The sequence below is a fragment of the Hypomesus nipponensis genome, chromosome 10 (assembly GCF_054491055.1).
Source record: "Hypomesus nipponensis isolate SF chromosome 10, ASM5449105v1, whole genome shotgun sequence".
NCBI classification, from domain to species: Eukaryota; Metazoa; Chordata; class Actinopteri; order Osmeriformes; family Osmeridae; genus Hypomesus; species Hypomesus nipponensis.
In genome coordinates, this window is record NC_140370.1 from 14862501 (window position 1) to 14881481 (window position 18981).

Consider the following 18981-nt stretch of genomic DNA (forward strand, 5'->3'; position numbering starts at 1 on the left):
CCCGTCTCTGTGCTGACTATACAGAAGTATATCACACAGAGACTTCAAACCCAGCAGACGTGTCAGGCTTCAAAAGCCCCCCAAACTCGGCACAAAGGTGCAATTACTGCTCTGCTCTTTCACTACTGTGTGTGTGTCTGACGGCGTGTGGTGAACGTGTGTGCTTGCGTGCACGCGTGCGAACAGTGCACTGTACATGTGTGTGAGTTGCCTAGCGCGAAGCATTAACGCGAAGACAAGTATAGATCCAGTGTTAATATTGATCTCCCCTCTCCTGTACCTCTTAGCCTCGGTTTGAGCCAATGCTTTTACTAAGCGCCATGGTGGTCTCTGCTGGTTCCTGGTGTTGGGTTGCAAGCTTTCAGCATCCCTGGACGGTCCGGCAGAGATTAGCAGTTTAGCAGACAGCAGCAGAAACAAATCTTCTCTGGTGAAATGTGTGTTTATGGTGTTGGATGAGGATGTGTGCCACACGCCTGATACCTGTATCAATGTACTGGGCTCTGCGTTTTGAGTTTCGGCTCTGTTTCCAGTAGTGGAATCATGTGGACAGAGGATAGTAAGGATAGACAAAGGTGCTGAGCAAGTAGTTTAGCCTGCAAATCAAGAGGTCAAATGTTCAAATCCCCCCTGTATGTCATGTCTGCTAAGTGAAAACATTTACACTACGTTACATGAGGTTTCATCCTTGGGTAAAAATAGAGACAGAGAGAAAGAGAGAGAGAGAGAGAGAGAGAGAACAGAGAGAGAGAAAGAGAGAGAGAGAGAAGACATACAGAAATGGCCCAAGCCTGGAACCAAACCCCGGTCTCCGCATTAGGACCCAAGCCCGTATGGTACGTGCTGTACCCGTCATCTCGTCGCGGTTCCTCACCAGGCTCTCCTCCCCGTTCCTCCACAGCGGAACCTGACGTTCTCCTGCTCCGAGTCGCAGACCTTCCCCGTCTTCTTCAACAGCAGCAGCTTCCTGCGCCTGGCCGGCCAGAGCGACAGCGACATGCTGTCCGTCAGCCTGGCCTTCCGCACCTGGAACCCCAGCGGGCTGCTGGTGTACACCACGCTGGCCGAGGGTGTGGTGGAGGTGGGCCTGACCGACGGCAAGGTCACCGTCTACATCAGCGTGGCGCAGAGGAAGAACACGCGCATCGACATCGCCTCAGGTAGGACGGGCCGTGCACCTCTCCTCCTCCCCCCCCCCCCCTGCTCGACCGCTTCAGGGGCGGAGGTGTCATTCTATGCCGTTTTGGAAACGTCAAATCTGTGTGTGTGTGTGTGTCTGTGTGTGTGTGCAGGATCGGGCCTGAACGACGGCCAGTGGCACACTGTTCACATGATGGCCTTCGAGCACCACGCCATGCTGACCATCGACGGAAACGAGGCGTCCACAGTCCGGACAGCCGTCCCCATCCAGATCAGAACCGGAGGAACCTACTACTTTGGAGGTACACAGCCCCGCCCCCCAGGCCCCGCCCCCCAGGCCCCGCCCCCCAGGGCCCTCAGGTAGACTCCGGAGGTGTGACATCACTCTTAAAAAAGGCGGGTTGGGGGGTAGGGGAGGTGACACACCAGAGATGATCAGATGATGAGCTACTCAACCCCTTGATGAGCCTGCAGGCTCATCTCCACAGCCTGTCTGTGTGTGGTCGTGTATTTTTACACGGCGTCGAAGAGAGACAAGCGTCTCCATTTCTGACATCCTTTCTGATTGGTTGGTGCCCAGAACCTGTTTGTGAGATCACACCCTGGAGCATATGTTTAAAGCAGCAGTTCACCCAAATCATAATCAACGCCTGGCTTTTCACCTTGAAAGTAACCCCCTGGGCTACAACAGATAACCTAGTTAACGCCCCCCTCCTATCCGATAGACATCAGATTATTCACCATTCATTTTGAGCTATGAATACATTTACATTTACATCACATTTAGTCATTTAGCAGACGCTCTTATCTAAAGCGACATAAAGTAAATACAGGGACATTCCCCCTGAGGCAAGTAGGGTAAAGTGCCTTGCCCAAGGAAGTCATTTTGCATAGCCAGGAATCGAACCGGCAACCTTCTGATTACTAGCCCAATTCCCTAACCGCTCAGCCACCGGACTCCCCTATACAATATAACCTCATTGAAACCTATGCCCCTCCCCCTTATTTACCCTGATTGATCACAAGTGACCGTGTTTCCTGTTCCATCGGCAGGATACTTCCTGCGTACCAACACGCCGCCCTCGCGACGCTCCTTCCAGGGCTGCATGCAGCTCATCCACGTGGACGACCAACTGGCCGACCTCAGGGCCGTGGAGCAAGGCATCATGGGAACCTTCGAGAACGTCAGCCTGGACATGTGCGCCATCATAGACAGGTATCGCTAACTATAGATGATATAGTCCTAGCCATCATAGACAGGTATCGCTAACTATAGATGCTATAGTCCTAGCCATCATAGACAGGTATCGCTAACTATAGATGATAGAGTCCTAGCCATTATCGACAGGTATTGCTGACTATAGATCTTGATATTATAGACTAGTCTCCTGCTGACTATTAGATCTAGATATCTATAGTCAGGTCTATAGGTCTAGTATAGACTAGTTCAGCTAACTGTAGACCTAGCCATTATGGAGAGGGATCACTTCCTCTATGTAGATCTAACCATTATAGACAGGTACCAGAGTGAAACTTCAACATCGAACCGTCAAATCCAACATAGAAGCGATCCTATCCAGGTATCACTATGACACTTCTCCATAACCCTAGTCATAATGGACTAATAGGACACCGCATCACCACAGCAAAGAAATCAGCCTTGTATGAAACGGTTCGACACTGACACATGCTTTGCTCCGCACACCAATGAAGTTGAAGATGTTCCTAGTGTGTCGCTGCAGCCTGCGGGAAGCGTTTCCCGCTGGAGTCACCCCAACCCCAGGCCCTCCCTCCTAACACGCCGCCATGTGGACCAATCAGCTTTGAGGCTCAGCGAGGGGCCAGGCTGGTTCAGGTAGCGGGGAGCAGATCAAGTGGATGTTTCACAGCGAGACCCAGCCAGACACTACAATCAGAGGATCACAGCTCGGCTTTAACACGCCCGATCCCTGCTGCTCAACACACATGCCAAACACACACGCACACGTAAACATGCACACACACACACACACACATATATACACACATATATACACGCACACACACAGCAAATCCTTTTCCAACCATAGCCAGGCTCTGACAGGAAGATGTCTTACTAAGTGTGTGTTCCCGCCGGATGCACACGTAAACATAAGCAGAACAAACGAACACACACTCGCAGAGGCATTGAGCCAGTCCCACCAACACCAGGCTTAGTGAGGAGGACGGCTCAGTGAGGAGGACGGCTCAGTCAGTGTGTGCTCCTACTGCTTACTCACACTTCCATAGGCACAAAGACAAACACACAGGCTTGAAGAATCAACACACAAATCCTTATCGCGTCACACAAGATCCAAAAGTACCCATCTCCGCTAAAGGTTAGTCTAGCTAACACAGAGAGAGAGAATGAGAGGGAGAGGGAGAGGGAGAGGGAGAGGGAGAGGGAGAGGGGGAGGGAGGGAATCCCTTCCATTCTCATCTTTCACACTCATTAAAATCCACTCTCCCAGTGTGAGGATTTGACTCTCCAACACGACTCTGACTCGCTATCTGAAACACAATCCTTATCTCTCCATTTGTATTCTCCTCCTGCAATCCGGACTGAAACCCCCACATCATACTGAATCCCCCCTGAAGTGATGTGAAATGGTGGGAGACCCAGTTTGAAATGCCAGACGGGAAGATGGTTTAAAGAAGCCAATACAGTTCCAATCAATACCACAGGCATAGTAGCGATAAGTCTAAATTAAAACTCAACTCATAAATATTCAACTTTCACTTTGCCGTTCAGCCATGTCAAATGTGGATATTGTGTGTGGGCGCAGGGAGCTGTACCTGTGGACAGGTGTGTGCACAGACATGGTGATGGCCATGCCCTCATTGTGAACTCTTCCCGGGGGAGCAAGTCAGATCACTTCAAAGCATGGAAGGGTTAACAAGGGGCTTTGATCTCACCTTCAGTCCTAGCAGCAAGTCAGCCTAACAGAGGAAGCCGTCCTCACACCGTAGGTGGAGCTGATGTAGCTGAGGTGGTTCACTGAACCGTGCCTGTGTGTTTGATAACCTCACCTGGGACCCATAGGTATAAGCTCCCTGTGGTTCAGACCTTGGCCTCGGCTCAGCAGGTTAACACAGTCTTGAGCGGTCCAGCTAGGCCCTGGTCCAGTGCTGGTGTATTGGGGATTGTGACTACAAATCCCAGCATGCGTCATAGTTCCAATCTGGTGGGTTCCAATCAAACCCCCAGTTGAAAGTCAGTCGTGTCTGTGTGGTGATTGCTGTCACTTATCATGACCTTTTCAGCTTCTGCCGTGGTGTTATTGAAAGGTCAAAGCTTTTCAATTCTACAAGCATAGCTTTTAGTGTGATTATAAAACTGTGATATAGCAAATTCATTATTCGACACAATTTTACATTCTAATCATTTACAAGCACGGACGCCTTTAAACAGATATCACAAGCGCACGTGCAATGCACATTAGAGAGGGAGAGAGTGGAGCCAGTGGAAAGACTGATAAGTAGTAATACCCAGTACCCACCCTCCTCTTGTTTCTCTCTCTACCTCACTCTCTCTTTCTCTACCTCTACCTCTCTCTTTACATCTCTCCACCTCTATCTATTTACATCTCTCTACCTCTCTCTCTCTTTGCCTCTCTCTACCTCTCTCTTTACATCTCTCCACCTCTATCTATTTACATCTCTCTACCTCTCTCTCTCTTTGCCTCTCTCTACCTCTCTCTTTACATCTCTCCACCTCTCTCTATTTACATCTCTCTACCTCTCTCTCTCTTTGCCTCTCTCTACCTCTCTCTTTACATCTCTCCACCTCTATCTATTTACATCTCTCTACCTCTCTCTCTCTTTGCCTCTCTCTACCTCTCTCTCTCTCTACATCTCTCTACATCTCTCTCTTTACATCTCTATATCTCTCTCTCTTTCTCTCTACCATTCTCTCCCTCTCTCTCTCTACATCTCTTTACCTCTCTCTCTCTCTTTACCTCTCTCTCTTTACCTCTCTCTACCTCTCTCTCTCCTGTAGGTGTGTTCCCAATCATTGTGAACACGGAGGCCACTGTTCCCAGACTGGGGACACCTTCAGCTGTTCCTGCAATGGAACCGGGTACACTGGGGCCACCTGTCACACCTGTGAGTACACACACACACACGTACAGGACACACACACACCCCCTCCCACAGTGTTGTCAGTGTGGCAGTAGGGTGACGAGGCGGTGTGTGTGCGCCCCCTCAGCGGTGTACGAGCAGTCTTGCGAGGAGTACAAGCACCTGGGGAAGACCTCGGGGACGTACTGGGTGGACCCAGATGGCAGCGGCCCCATCGCCCCCTCCAAGGTCAACTGCAACATGACGGGTGAGGCACAGCGTCGGCCCATACTGTGGCTGAACAGCCATGGTCTTTCCAGCCGGATACTGTATGTGGGGGGAATCCTCGGACTGGTTTGTTGGTGTGCGTCACGTTGTATTCCTTCCCCTCCCCCATGTGTGTTTGTGTGTCGTGTGTTGCAGAGGACAAGGTGTGGACGACGGTGAAGAACAACCTGTCTCCTCAGACGTCCGTCAGCCGGTCCGACCAGGAAGGCAAGGCCGTCCTGCTGCTCAACTACAACATGACCGCCGAACAGGTGACCTTTCACCTCCGACCCCTGGAGACCCACACTACACCGGATCCTTCCAGATCAGTCTGGTCATCTCCGCCTTTTCTTTCTGCCTGTCCGCCCATCTCTCCGTCTCTCTGTCTGACTCCTGCTAGGTGTCAGCCATCACAGACAGTGCAGAGTACTGTGAGCAGCATGTGGCCTACGCCTGCAGGATGTCACGCCTGCTCAACTCCCCAGGTAAGACGACGACTCCTCCTCCTCCACCATGGGACTAGTGCCATTTCCCTTCCTCCTCCACCTCCACTATTGGACTAGTAGCATTTCTCTGCTTCCATGATCCTTGGATACTGGTGAGAGCGTAGCTGGGACGATGTTTGTGTGTGTGTGGGTTTGTATGTGCTTTTTATTATTCACCCAACGCCTGAGAGAATCTGTTTCAAAAGATCTTTAGAATCCTCTCCAGCAAACACGACATAACATATTCACACCACACACACACACACACACACACAACATATTCATACACGAACGCATACAAATAATAAACACTGTGTGTTTTTCTTTATTGAAGTGCTGTCAACTTGCCTAGCAGATGGTTATTAGCATGCCAGCTACAAATCTATTCAACTTGGCAAACACTGCCCTTCATTTAGAGGAAGCTACTGTAGATTTGTCTAAGAGAGAGTGGTGGTAATCTTGTCTCCATATAGGAAATGAGCCAGTGGCTGTTTTGTTGTTTGCCTGAGTGTATGAGCTAGAGTAAAGTTGGTCCAGGTAAAGAAAAAATAAAAAGATAGATGCATGTATAAATGAAATACAAGTTAATAAATTCCCTTTTGATAGCAATTAGGGATATTTCAGCTGAATCCAGTGGCTGACTGTGGTCCACATGCACGTCTTTCCACGCCCCAGAACACTGCACTGAACACGACATCATCAGTTTGTTGTTTACACCTCATTTGTTTTGATTTATGGATCTCATCTGGAGTTGACAATCTCCAAACAATGTCTTTGTGAGCTTGTTATGTTGTTAGTCGGAAGGAAAACCAACAACTGTGTGTGTTTAGAAGGGTGTGGTGGAGGACTGGTGGAGTGTCTGACCAGCTCTTTGGTCCAGCTTTAATTGTCACAGCAGTGGAGAAGCTGGGCTGAGTTCAACCACGGCTTAAATTGCTGTTTTTTTGTTGACACCGACAGCGTTTAAGCTTCTAAGCACTGGGACCATTTTGTCTGTCTGACCACATGGATGTTTCCCGCTGTCCATTTACGCCCGCACCTGTCCAGTTATGACAGGTTTAAGATGGAGGCCAGGGATTGGTTCAGGACTCTGAGCTTTTGTGTCTTCTGATTGGCCGTCTGTCTCGCTGGTCCCACAGAGGGCAGATCCTCATCCTCTGCTGAGGAGCTGCCCTCTGTGGCTCCTCTGGCCTCAGAGAGAGAGAGTGTGTGTGTGTGTGTGTGTGTGTGTGTGTATGTGAGTGTGAGAGTGTGAGAGTGTGTGTCTGTGAAAGACATTCAGTGTGTGTGAAAGAGAGAGTGTGAGTGTGTGTATGTATGTGTTTGAGAGTGTTTGAAAGACAATAAGTCTGTGTGAAAGAGAAGAAGTGTGTGTGAAAGAGAGAGAGTGAGTGTGTGTATGTATGTGTTTGAGAGTGTTTGAAAGACAATAAGTGTGTGTGAAAGAGAAGAAGTGTGTGTGAAAGAGAGAGAGTGAGTGTATGTGTAAGAGAGAGTGTGTGTGTGTGTGTGTGTGTGCGTGTGTGAGTGTGTGTATGCGCGCCCTCAGGCCATGATCTAGCACCTTTTCCCTCTCATTACCATAGTTGCACTGAATAATGAATGAGTGCTAGGCAGCAAGGAGAGAGAACAGCACTGGTTCCCCCTACGTGTGTAGACCCTGTGGAACCCACGTGGAACACAGGTACTGCTGGAGAACAGCTTGTAGGCACTCTGCCTTTGTTCTCCATCCCCAGACCCCCTGGCCCGGTGGTCTGAACGGAAATCAAACACACACACACACAGACACACACACACACACACAGACACACACACACACACAGTCGAATCCATTGTTCCTCTGCATATTTCCCCTGCTGATGTAAACACTGCATAACTGTTTCAATCCACCTGTGACCAGATAAGAGATTCAATAATGTTCTATTGGAGCAATTAATGTTCAAAGACACCGTTGGGCCTGTGGTGCCAGAAGCTGATAACGCCAAGGTGCTCTCCAGTGAAATCCCCTTTTCTCCGTTTCTCACCCATTTGTGTAAAACATTTTTGCAGACCATTATTTGAGATGTAATTACAATTCTGACTGAGACAAATAAAAGCTCATTTAAACTTTTCAGAGGATTATTATTTCACAGAGTACATTTGCTCTGCTGTTTTATTTATGTATTGTTCCATAATACAAAGAGCCTGAGCTGATGAAATCGCCAAGGAACGGAAATATTTCCCTCTCTCTCTCTCTCTCTCTCTCTCTCTCTCTCTCTCTCTCTCTCTCTCTCTCTCTCTCTCTCTCTCTCTCTCTCTCTCTGTCTCTCTCTGTCTCTTTCTCTCTCTCTCTTTCTCTTTCTCTCTCCTGTCGGAGTTTTGTGTCTCTCTCTCCATCTCCCTCTAACCCCTCTCTCTCTCTCTTTGCAGACGGAGCTCCGTTCACTTGGTGGGTGGGGCGAGCGAACCAGGTGCACTCTTACTGGGGGGGCTCAGGCCCAGGGATCCAGAAGTGTGCGTGTGGGATCGAGCGGAACTGCAGCGACCCCAAACACTACTGCAACTGTGACGCCGACCAGAGGCAGTGGTGAGGCAGCAGACACAGTCACAGACACGTTGCAGATCCACATGGCACAGGGATGATGACTCAGGGATGTGTGTGTGTGTGTGTGTGTGCAGGAGAGAGGACGCGGGCCTGCTGGTGTATAAGGACCACCTGCCAGTCAGCCAGGTGGTGGTGGGGGACACGAGCCGCTCAGGCTCCGAAGCTAAACTCACCGTCGGGCCCCTTCGTTGTCAGGGAGACCGTGAGTTTGTGACCCCCCAAACCCCCCCCCACCCCTAACCTCAACAACCCCTCCCCCAACCCCTTACCCCTCCCAGCAGTCAGGGCCAGTAGGCCTGTTGAAATGTTAAGCTCATGTCATGATTAGGATCTGTGTGTTGGGTTAACTTCCATGTTTCTCCTATGTGGGACCATCTATCTGATGACAGTGTTGTTGTTGTCGTTGTGGTTGCAGGTAACTATTGGAACGCGGCTTCGTTCAACACCCCTGCTTCCTACATGCACTTCCCCACCTTCCAGGGAGAGACCAGCGCTGATATCTCCTTCTACTTCAAGACCTCCTCCACCTACGGAGTCTTCCTGGAGAACCTAGGCAACAGTGACTTCATACGCATAGAACTGAAAGGTGTGTGTGTGTGTGATTGTGCGTGTGATTATGTGAGTGTGATTGTGTGTGTGTTTGATTGTGTGTGTGTGATTTTGTGTGTGTGTGATAGTGTGTGTTTCTGCTTTCATATGCGCTGTGTATGTCACAGGGTAATTCATCATTGATCCAATCAATTCAGGCCCTTAATCCTGTCATCTTCAATTCACCCGCTCTTGAAAGCTCCGCTCAGAACTGACCAGACAGTGTGTATCAATCTAAAGTTCACAGGCACAGAGAGGGTCCTGTGTGCTTGGATTGACTTGGGGCTCTGCTGACATTTGGTCTGATTTGCGTGGCGGCAGTGGCTGCAGGGTGCCTCTGCAGGAGAGAGCTGAGATCAATGAACACAAGCTTCAGTTAGCCGCCGCCGATTCCTGCATGTTCCGCTGCCTCGTTCCTCCGCCTCTGTTACGTTTTCATTTCCTGGCCGGTTTGAGATGTAGCTAGTGCCCTCTGGTGGATAAAACATTATGACTGTTAAGACTGTAACCTGGCAACACTAGAGCCCGGCAACCTGCTTTCTTCGGTCACAGCGTTGTTTTTGTTACTATTTGTTTCTTTGTTAAGGATGTTTTGTGAAGTAGCTAGCCCTTTGCAGGAGGAAGTGGGTTCACCCCTCTCTTCTTCTGGGCTTTGCATTTCAGTCACATCTTCACTCTAAAGAGCAGCCCTCTGGAGTGAACATTAGGATTCTGTCCTCGGAGCATCACTTGGCATTTTCACTTGTTTTGATGAGTGTTGGCAAGTCCCCAAGTTCCACTGCAACCAGCTTTTATGTCAGTCCTGCCTGTCTGCTGTGCATCTGGGCTGAGCAGGTGTGTGTGTGTGTGTCTGTGTGTGTGTGTCTCTGTGTATGTGTGTGTCTCTGTGTGTGTCTCTGTGTGTGTGTGTGTCTCTGTGTGTCTGTGTCTGTGTCTGTGCGGGTGTACGTACGTGCGTGCGTTCGTGTGTGCACGTGCATGTTATTGACAGCAGCCAACCCGCTGAAACGCTACATGCTCTGAATAGAGAGAAAGCCAGCCAGCTTCAACTGCCCCACAACATTCCACGAGAGATGATAGATACGCCGTCAGGGAAATCATATCAGAGAAGGCGCAGAGGGAATGAAAGGTGAGGTAGGATGGGGAGCTCTAGTAACAAGAAAACAGCTCAATCACTGACGGTGAGATCTCATTATGTCAGACTGGAGGCTGCTGCCAGGACGCGGGGCTGAGGGGCGTGGAGGAGCCCAGGGTGATTAGGGATCAGGGAACACCGTTTGACTGATTCTTGACAGGTTTTCTGCGTGTCGACAACTTGTGTGTGAACATGTGGTGGTGTGCGTGTGTGTGTGTTGTGTGTGTGTGTGTGTTGTGTGTGTTGTGTGTGTGCGTGTGTGCGTGTGTTGTGTGTGTGCATGTGTGTGTGTGTGTTGTGTGTGTGTGTGTGTTGTGTGTGTGCGTGTGTTGTGTGTGTGTGTGTGTGTGCGTGCGTGTTGTGTGTGTGCGTGTGTTGTGTGTGTGTGTGTTGTAAAATGAAGCTGAGGATAATGATGATAGACGTGTGTGAACAGGGGAGGGATCTGGTTAGGTGGGGTTAGAGGCGTGAGACTCTCTCTCTCGCCTCTCTGCTAAGCTTATGTTCGCCGTTTTACATCCCCAAAAGGTGTGAAAAACATCAATTCACTGTGAATACAAAAGCAGCCTCGTTCTCTTGACGCCGGGCAACTCGTATTCCAACCATTTTAAACCCTGGGGTGCATTCCATTCCAACCCCCTCTCGACCCCAGGGTCCTCCGTCATCTCTTTCTCCTTCGACGTGGGGAACGGGCCGGTGGAGCTGAGCGTGCGCTCGCCCACGCCGCTCAACGACGACCAGTGGCACCGCGTGGTCGCCGAGCGCAACGTGAAGGAGGCGGCGCTGCAGCTGGACGGGCAGCACAGGGAGGTCCGCCCCGCCCCCACCCAGGGCCACACCCGCCTGGAGCTGTACAGCCAGCTCTACGTCGGTAAGACCAGAAGACAGAAAGACAGACACTGTATTCATTGAGAAGAAACAACATTTCCGGTTCTGAGACGGGTACGTGAGGCTAACTACCGCGGCGACCGTTGTGTTCCAGGAGCTTCCGGTGGGCAGAGAGGCTTCCTGGGCTGCATCAGGGCTCTGAAGATGAACGGGGTGACCCTTGACCTGGAAGAGAGGGCCAAGGTCACGCCGGGGGTCAAGCCTGGCTGCCAGGGTCACTGCACCAGCTACGGGATGCACTGTCGCAACGGGGGCAAGTGCCTGGAGAAGTACAACGGCTACTCCTGTGACTGCACGCTGACTGCCTACGACGGACCCTTCTGCACCGAGGGTGAGTCAGGGACATCCTGGTTATCCAAGTGAAGCACCTGTCTGGTAAACAATCGATCACTGCGGCCGTTATCTCAAGTAGCCTGAAGTAACTACAAGTAAATGAGCTCAGACAAGAGTTATGAGTTATCGACAAGATGGTAATGTGTGTGTGTGTGTGTGTGTGTGTGTGTGAGACAGATGTGGGGGGCTACTTCGAAACAGGAACCCTGGTGCGGTACGACTTCCTGCCGGAGGCGCACTTTCCTGTGGCTCGGGAGATGAAGAGCCTATCAGGGAACCTGCCCACAGAAGCCAACCTGACTCATGAAGAGCTGGTGTTCAGCTTCAGCACCTCCAACACCCCCAGCATCCTGGTCTACATCAGCTCCCGGACACAGGACTACCTGGCCGTGGTGCTGCGACATAACGGTAACCTTTAACCCTTGACCTCCAGCTCCTGACCCCTAATCCTCCAAAACATGACCCCTCGCTGCTTCCTGGTCAGCGCCCTGACCCAGAACGGGTGGTCCTAGCAGCGAATGTATTACACAACAGCAACCTTTAAGACTATGACCCCTCAGAATCAGAATCAGAAAGGGATTTATTCGCGATAAAAGTTTGCACAGACAAGGAATTTGCTTTGGCAGGAAGGTACATACAATAAACATATAGGAATCTTAAATTTAAATATGTGGTCTAACTATACTAAGGATACATAAACTAGCAATACTAAGTGGAATAAAATCAAAATCAAATATACAATAAAATAAAATATAAGTTGCCATAAAATAAAATATAAGTTGCCAATTTTCAATATAAAATACAATATAAAATACAAATATTACAGGACTTGAATGTCGTGCAAAATGCAAATACCTCTGACCTCTAACCTACTCCTGGGTTATCCACCAGGTAGATCTAGTCACGTCCAGGGCGGTCTGCTCACCTGAGCCCCTATAGAGGATGTTGTGTGATGAGTCAATGTCTCCCAGGTACAATGCAGATACGCTACAACCTGGGAGGTCTGAAGGAGGCCTTTGTCATCGACCTGGACCAGCGCAACATGGCCAACGGGCAGCCTCACCACGTCAACCTCTCTAGGGAGCTGAGGAACATACGGCTGCAGGTACGACACAGTCCACAACACTAGGGGTCCAGCATTCTCCACAACACATCACGGCACTAGGGGTCCAGCATTCTCCACAACACATCACGGCACTAGGGGTCCAGCATGCTCCACAACACATCACGGCACTAGGGGTCCAGCATGCTCCACAACACATCACGGCACTAGGGGTCCAGCATTCTCCACAACACATCACGGCACTAGGGGTCCAGCATTCTCCACAACAGCAAAACAACACTACAACAAGCTACAACTTTTACTTTTATTGTTATCTTTGTGCATTCTTTATTTATTTAACCATTTGTACTCAAACCTGCTGTTTCACCCTTAGTTATTCCTCCTCCACAATAAGATTCTAGTTTGAACTGAACATACACACCAACACATCACTGCGGTAGAGCTCCGTCTGGGTGACTATAGGTGCCATATCACACTCCCCCTGGGACGGGGTTCAGAGCCGCCTTCTCCTGTGAGCAGGACTGGAGAGCCTGAAGAAGTTCCAGGCCTCATTACAGCTTTTTCTACTGCAGCAGAGCAGTGACACAGTGAGGAGGCAGGAATGCATACGTAAACACGTATTTCAGAGGAGGTCTAATTGGCTTGTGTATCATTTGTACCACAGCATGGCCTTGGATGCGGGACAGCATGCCATTAGTCAGCACAATCACTTGAGCAGGCAACTGGAACCAAAGATGCACTTTTCAGTGTCCCCACTGGAGGGCGGTGCGCTCCTGTGTTTGCCGCAGGGGGTTTCTGGAAAAAAAGGAGTCTTAGTCTCTCGTTGTGATGATAACCTGATGTCAGCATTGCCGCGTCTCACTCTCGCTGCGTGTTCTGTGTTGATCCTCAGCTGGACCACTACCCTGCTGTCTCATACACCCTTCCGGAATCTTCTGACACTCAGTTCAACCTGGTCAAGACCATCTTCCTGGGCAAAGTGTTTGGTGAGGCAGACCCCTTCCAACTGTTTTGTCTGTGTTGTTGGTTCCAGTCCAGGCGGAATGTGTTTTTCTGATTAATGTTCAGTCAAGACAAAGGGGATTGTTTTAGAGGCTGTTGGGGAGAGTGAGGCACTGACTCGGCACAGAATCGGCCCATTGTGTTGGCCGTATGACCCCCAGGGTGCTTTTGCTGCACTCTGTGAATAAATTATCAAACCGATATGTGACATCATGCTTAGGAGGCTTGAAAAGGGCTGGGCCGCGGCGTCCCAATCCTGCCCGCTCGCTCCCTTCTCTCTCCTGCATGATCGTGAGGATAGAACGGTAAGAAACAGTACCGGCCCCGCCCACTCCTTAAACTCCTCAGTGGACAGAGAAACAGGAGAGGAGACAGGGAAGTGAGGCGTTCTATGACAGCAGACACGGGCCTGGAAGCTGTTCCAGATCCTGGAGTCTTGTCCAGGGTTTTCTCAGAGCTCTGCCCTGCTTTGCCATAGGAGGGAATTACCTTGCTTGCTGGACTGTGACAGTGGTGTCCGTGTTTTCCAAATGCTGTAGAGAGAAAGAGAAAGAGAGTCGTGGAGGATGCTGTACTAATGCGAACAGAGAGAAGAGAGAGAGAGAGAGAGAGAGAGAGAGAGAGAGAGAGAGAGAGAGGGACGGACGGACGGACAAACAGTCAGACAGACAGACAGACAGACAGACAGACAGACAGACAGGGAGACAGGGAGACAGACAGGGAGATAGAGAGAGACAGGGAGGGACAGACAGGAAAGAGAGACAGGGGACGGTCAGTTGAGAGTACCAGAAGGACCTGTTCTGTTGTGGTTAGATCTGTCTGAAACAATACTGCGTTCAAGAAGATCTTCTCATCCGCCCAGACAGGTAACGCTCTGCTCTGATTTGCTGTTGTTTGGTTGTTTGTTTGTTTGCTGTTGTGCCTCGTCACTCAGAAGTGATGTGGGACTATTTTAGCGTGTGCACACTTTGAAACAAAAGATTGGCTTTATGATTAGTATGGTTGTGGAGTAATCAAAACACGGTCCTGCAGACGCTTCAGACATGAAGTATGTCGTGGCTGAGTGTTGCCTGTCTGTTCCCACGCCCTGCTCCAGAGACTGGCCAGATCGACCCCATCCTGATTGAGAGGTACAACACTCCAGGCTTCGTGGGCTGTCTGTCCAGGGTCCAGTTCAACAACATCGCCCCCCTCAAGGCTGCGCTGCGGTCCGGCACCATCGTCGCCCCGGTAACGACCCAGGGCATTCTGGTCCAGTCCAACTGCGGTGCCTCGCCCCTCACCATCTCCCCCATGGCCTCTGCCAACGACCCCTGGCATCTGGACTCGGGTAGGGATGGATGTTTTTGAATCTCTGTTCTGGTCAATTCCTCCTAGTTCGTGGCCTTTCCGGTCTCTTATCTGACTAAATATAGCTTTAATATATGAGGAGGTTGGGCTTTCATATGTGACCAAAATAGAGGCTGAATAACTGGTTGCTTATTATGAAGGGTTTCCACTGAAGCTGTTTTGAGTCAGTGATCCGTTTGGTGGAAGAGATCTTGATCATGTGACCTGCATGTAATTAATCTCCACGGTGACTGATCATGGTGTGATCATCCCTCTGTGAGGGGCATCTGTGATCCCTGGCCCACTTTGTGTGTGTGTGTGTGTGTGTGATCATGTGAGTGTTTGGGCCCATTGCCACAATGCTTTCTACAGAGTCCCCTCACATGTAACGTTGTAGACTACAGTACCCACAGAGAGACCAGCTGGAAAGAGCAGCCTTTCTCTCTGAGCTCCCAGACCTCCTATTCCTCCCACCTCCACCTCCTCCCTGCACACTGTGCACAGACTGGAGGCTAAATATACCAGCCTCCAGTGTTGGCTGGCAGCATTACTCAGATACTACCAGCATTCTTTCTTTACAATACGCCCTCTTTGACGTCTCACACAGACCTGAGGGAGAGATGTGTGTTTCTGAGGTGTGTGTTTCTGAGGTGTGTGTTGCTGAGGTGTGTGTTTCTGAGGTGTGTGTTTCTGAGGTGTGTGTTTCTGAGGTGTGTGTTTCTGAGGTGTGTGTTTCTGAGGTGTGTGTTTCTGAGGTGTGTGTTTCTGAGGTGTGTGTTTCTGAGGTGTGTGTTGCTGAGGTGTGTGTTTCTGAGGTTTGTGTTTCAGGCTGTGTCTGTGTCTTTGTGGTCCTAGCTGGTGCTGTGTTCCCATTCAACGAGGAGAGGGTCAGTCGGGATGGAGTAGACCGGAATTCTGCCATCATTGGAGGTGAGCACCACCGTCTGTCGCTGGGGTGCAAATACTACTGTCAAGTTTCCTCCACAGCCCAGTGCTCAATCATCAGTGTAGAGCCGTATCTCTGCCTTAAAAAATGTTTCGTTTTTTAGATTACCCCAAAACACAATACTAGATGACAGTGATGATATTATATCCTTCCAAGTTATCCAAGTGACTGATGTGCCTGTTGTCTAAACCCCCCTAACTGTCACCTAGGAATCATCGCCGTGGTGATCTTTAGCATCCTGTGCACCCTGGTGTTCCTGATTCGCCACATGTTCCGTCACAAGGGCTCCTATCACACCAATGAGGCTAAAGGGGCGGAGTCGGCAGACTGCGCCGACGCGGCCATCATCGTGAATGACCCCGCCTTCACAGAAACCATTGACGAGAACAAGAAGGAGTGGTTCATCTAAAGACTACATTTCCCATGTTCCTGTTGGGCAGAGTGGCGCCGATGGCCCATAGTTGTGTGCGGGTGAAGCTTTGGAGATGGATTGTGGGAATGTGAGTCCAGGGTGCCATAGGGAGGAGTCCCCTCTACGACTACAGTGGATGTGTGTGCTACCTAGGCTTGTCTTTATTGTATTTACATATCCATGTTATCAGTATTTCACATTCAGAACTACGTACTTTCGCAAAAAGCATCCGTTGGACTGAGAATCGAAACAAACAATTGTTACACTTTTATTTTTGCATCGATTATGGTTGATATTAAGCTTTGATGTACAGCCTTTATGCCTGCATTTAAAAGGTCGAGCACATACTGTTCACAAACGTCTTAATATATTTTGCTGCCAAAACAGTACGTCTCTTAATTTCTTGAAACACTCTAGAAAGAGTTGCCCTCCCCATGTATAGAAGTAACGTTTATGTCCTTGACATTGACATTTGATTGTAATGTATTGTATTGTATTTATCTATTTATTTGATTGCACTGCAGTCACCATTGTGTGTAGACTTCAACGGCATGATCGCAAATGAGTATGGCATATTTTCACGAGAACATTTCAATCCACACTCTATATTTTAATTACTTTAACTCAAGCATGTGTCTTTGAACTTGACAGTTGTTTTTTGTTATTTTTGTGCCAAAGCATTCAGTGTGCTTTAAAGTATCTACTATCCTCCATTCTGATGGTTGATCTCAAACAGATTTTATGTAGGATCTGACGTGATATGTTTCCTGTGAGCATAGCACTCTGAAATGAACCTGACATTCAGTTTCAGACAACAATTACCATATGTCTGAGTCTGACTACACAACCCTATGACATCCGAGGGGGCGGCTTTGAGATCGTAATGCGGGGAGCGTTTAATTTGTAGACATGACAATAACTGGCTCAATCCAATGTGCCTTCAGGATTCAAGTCACTTCAAGCCTTCGATTAAGAATTGTTTTTGAAATTATTTCAATATCTTATTCAATGGTATTTCCTCCACGTTTGAGTCAATAGTCACCTCAAGATTACTTAACAATCCATTGACAAATGGTGTATCAACAAAAATGATATGTTTTGTAGATAGGCTCTAAGTCTTCGACTGAAGCCTATCCATAAATTCTTGTTTACCTAATTTAGTATCAAAACAGACACTTGTATTGATTGACAGTGTGCTCCACGGTTAAGTATATGACATGTCTTGAGTTGAGCTGTTTCTATGGCATTCTGGTTCAGAGGGCAGTGATACTCCACAGCCACACGATCCACTCATCTCCCTGTTGCCTAATAGATATGCCTTTCGTCATTATCAATGTGTAAATCATTTGGGGTATAATTGTCAATACTTGCTTTTATTTTATTTTTTATTTTGTATTGTAAAAATGTATACAGGATGACTCAAATGTTCAGATGTGGTCGGGGTGTTATAGTAACAAACAGATTAGTTTCCTGACAGATTGTAAAATGAATTGATTGAAGACAGAATGAGGAGCAGGGCCCTACCTTCACAAACCATGAACTCCTTATGAAAAAGCTTCAAACAGAAAATTCCATATTAACACAGTCGTCTGTGTGCATCAGAAGAGTGGAAATGTTGGAAACCTCTTCAAATAGTTTTCAAGTACTATTTGACCAAAGTCAAATGTAATACTATTCAACAGCCCTTGCCCACTGAAAACAACATTTAGATGAAGGTGCTGGTAACAGGTTTGAACTTGTTTGCATACTGTTTTACTTCTATAACATGTACTGTATTCATTGCCAATCAATGTAATTAAAAGCACTGTCTGTGGCTTCAGTAGAACAGGGTTTATTGTTTTGAGAGAGTAGCAAATCATTGATAGTAACTCTGTTGCTAATTAATAAGTGAATTGATTAGTTATGCTAATTTGAGTTTGGTAGTCACATACAGTACTGTGTTTTCCCTTGATATGAAATGCGAGGAAAGCCCATTTGAATCTCAAAGGCAATACCTTTACATTTTATCCAGACAGTTTTTCATTTTAAGGAAAAATAGCAGTTATAGGAGAGCAGGTTTACTGCAGAACAATGATTTATTAAAAAGCATGAGTACATACTGCACTAAAAGCTATCACACCCTGCACAGCACACTGTAGTATAATATAGCATAATATAATATCATGTATCACAATGTAACATACAATTAAGGAGAAAACATGTTTGATTTTTGCTGGATTGTCTGTGTATGTCTGATAGTTTAATCAATCTTAACCAAGGAATGGTTGACATCAGAGTTTACAGCCCACTGCTTGACCACCATTCACGTCCCCATTTACAGCATGAAATGTAAACGAAACAACCAACCCCATGTTGCAGTACATTAATCTATTTTCCATAAATTCTTTTGACATATTTTGTACATTTCTTACTTGAAGGATTGTCTACAAAAATCCTTTTTATCAGATGTTTCAATTATATTCATTGCATTTCGAAATCTCTGTAAAGAACATATCTAGTTGAAAGTGTCTTTTGAAGAAGCTGGAGATAATGTTTCCAAAAACTTAAATCATTTAAATACATTTTGTGTTATTTTAGTATGTCGGACCTGGGTCTGCTTATGTAATGTGATTTTGTCTTAATATAAAACATTAAAGAACCATTGCCATACAACGCGTGCATTTAGTTCATCTATAGTCCTTCCTCATACAGCATAGGAGCATAAAGAGTTGTTATGAATCATTTTCGTG

At 48.1% G+C, this 18981-nt stretch overlaps 1 protein-coding gene across 1 annotated transcript in view; it reads left to right on the forward strand.

The window, feature by feature from the left end:
* The window catches only part of cntnap2b (contactin associated protein 2b), a 32325-nt gene extending 13438 nt beyond the window's left edge, over positions 1–18887 (forward strand). Inside the window, exons 8-25 of the mRNA XM_084707502.1 lie at positions 902–1160; positions 1293–1442; positions 2194–2356; positions 5159–5265; positions 5369–5488; positions 5644–5759; positions 5888–5972; positions 8382–8538; positions 8631–8758; positions 8972–9142; positions 10932–11150; positions 11262–11498; positions 11678–11908; positions 12472–12605; positions 13456–13549; positions 14662–14895; positions 15750–15824; positions 16050–18887. Of these exons, the coding sequence (XP_084563628.1) occupies positions 902–1160; positions 1293–1442; positions 2194–2356; positions 5159–5265; positions 5369–5488; positions 5644–5759; positions 5888–5972; positions 8382–8538; positions 8631–8758; positions 8972–9142; positions 10932–11150; positions 11262–11498; positions 11678–11908; positions 12472–12605; positions 13456–13549; positions 14662–14895; positions 15750–15824; positions 16050–16249 (2880 nt within the window). The 3' untranslated portion in view covers positions 16250–18887. The remainder of the gene's footprint in view (positions 1–901; positions 1161–1292; positions 1443–2193; positions 2357–5158; positions 5266–5368; positions 5489–5643; positions 5760–5887; positions 5973–8381; positions 8539–8630; positions 8759–8971; positions 9143–10931; positions 11151–11261; positions 11499–11677; positions 11909–12471; positions 12606–13455; positions 13550–14661; positions 14896–15749; positions 15825–16049) is intronic.
* Positions 18888–18981: the final 94 nt, after the last annotated feature.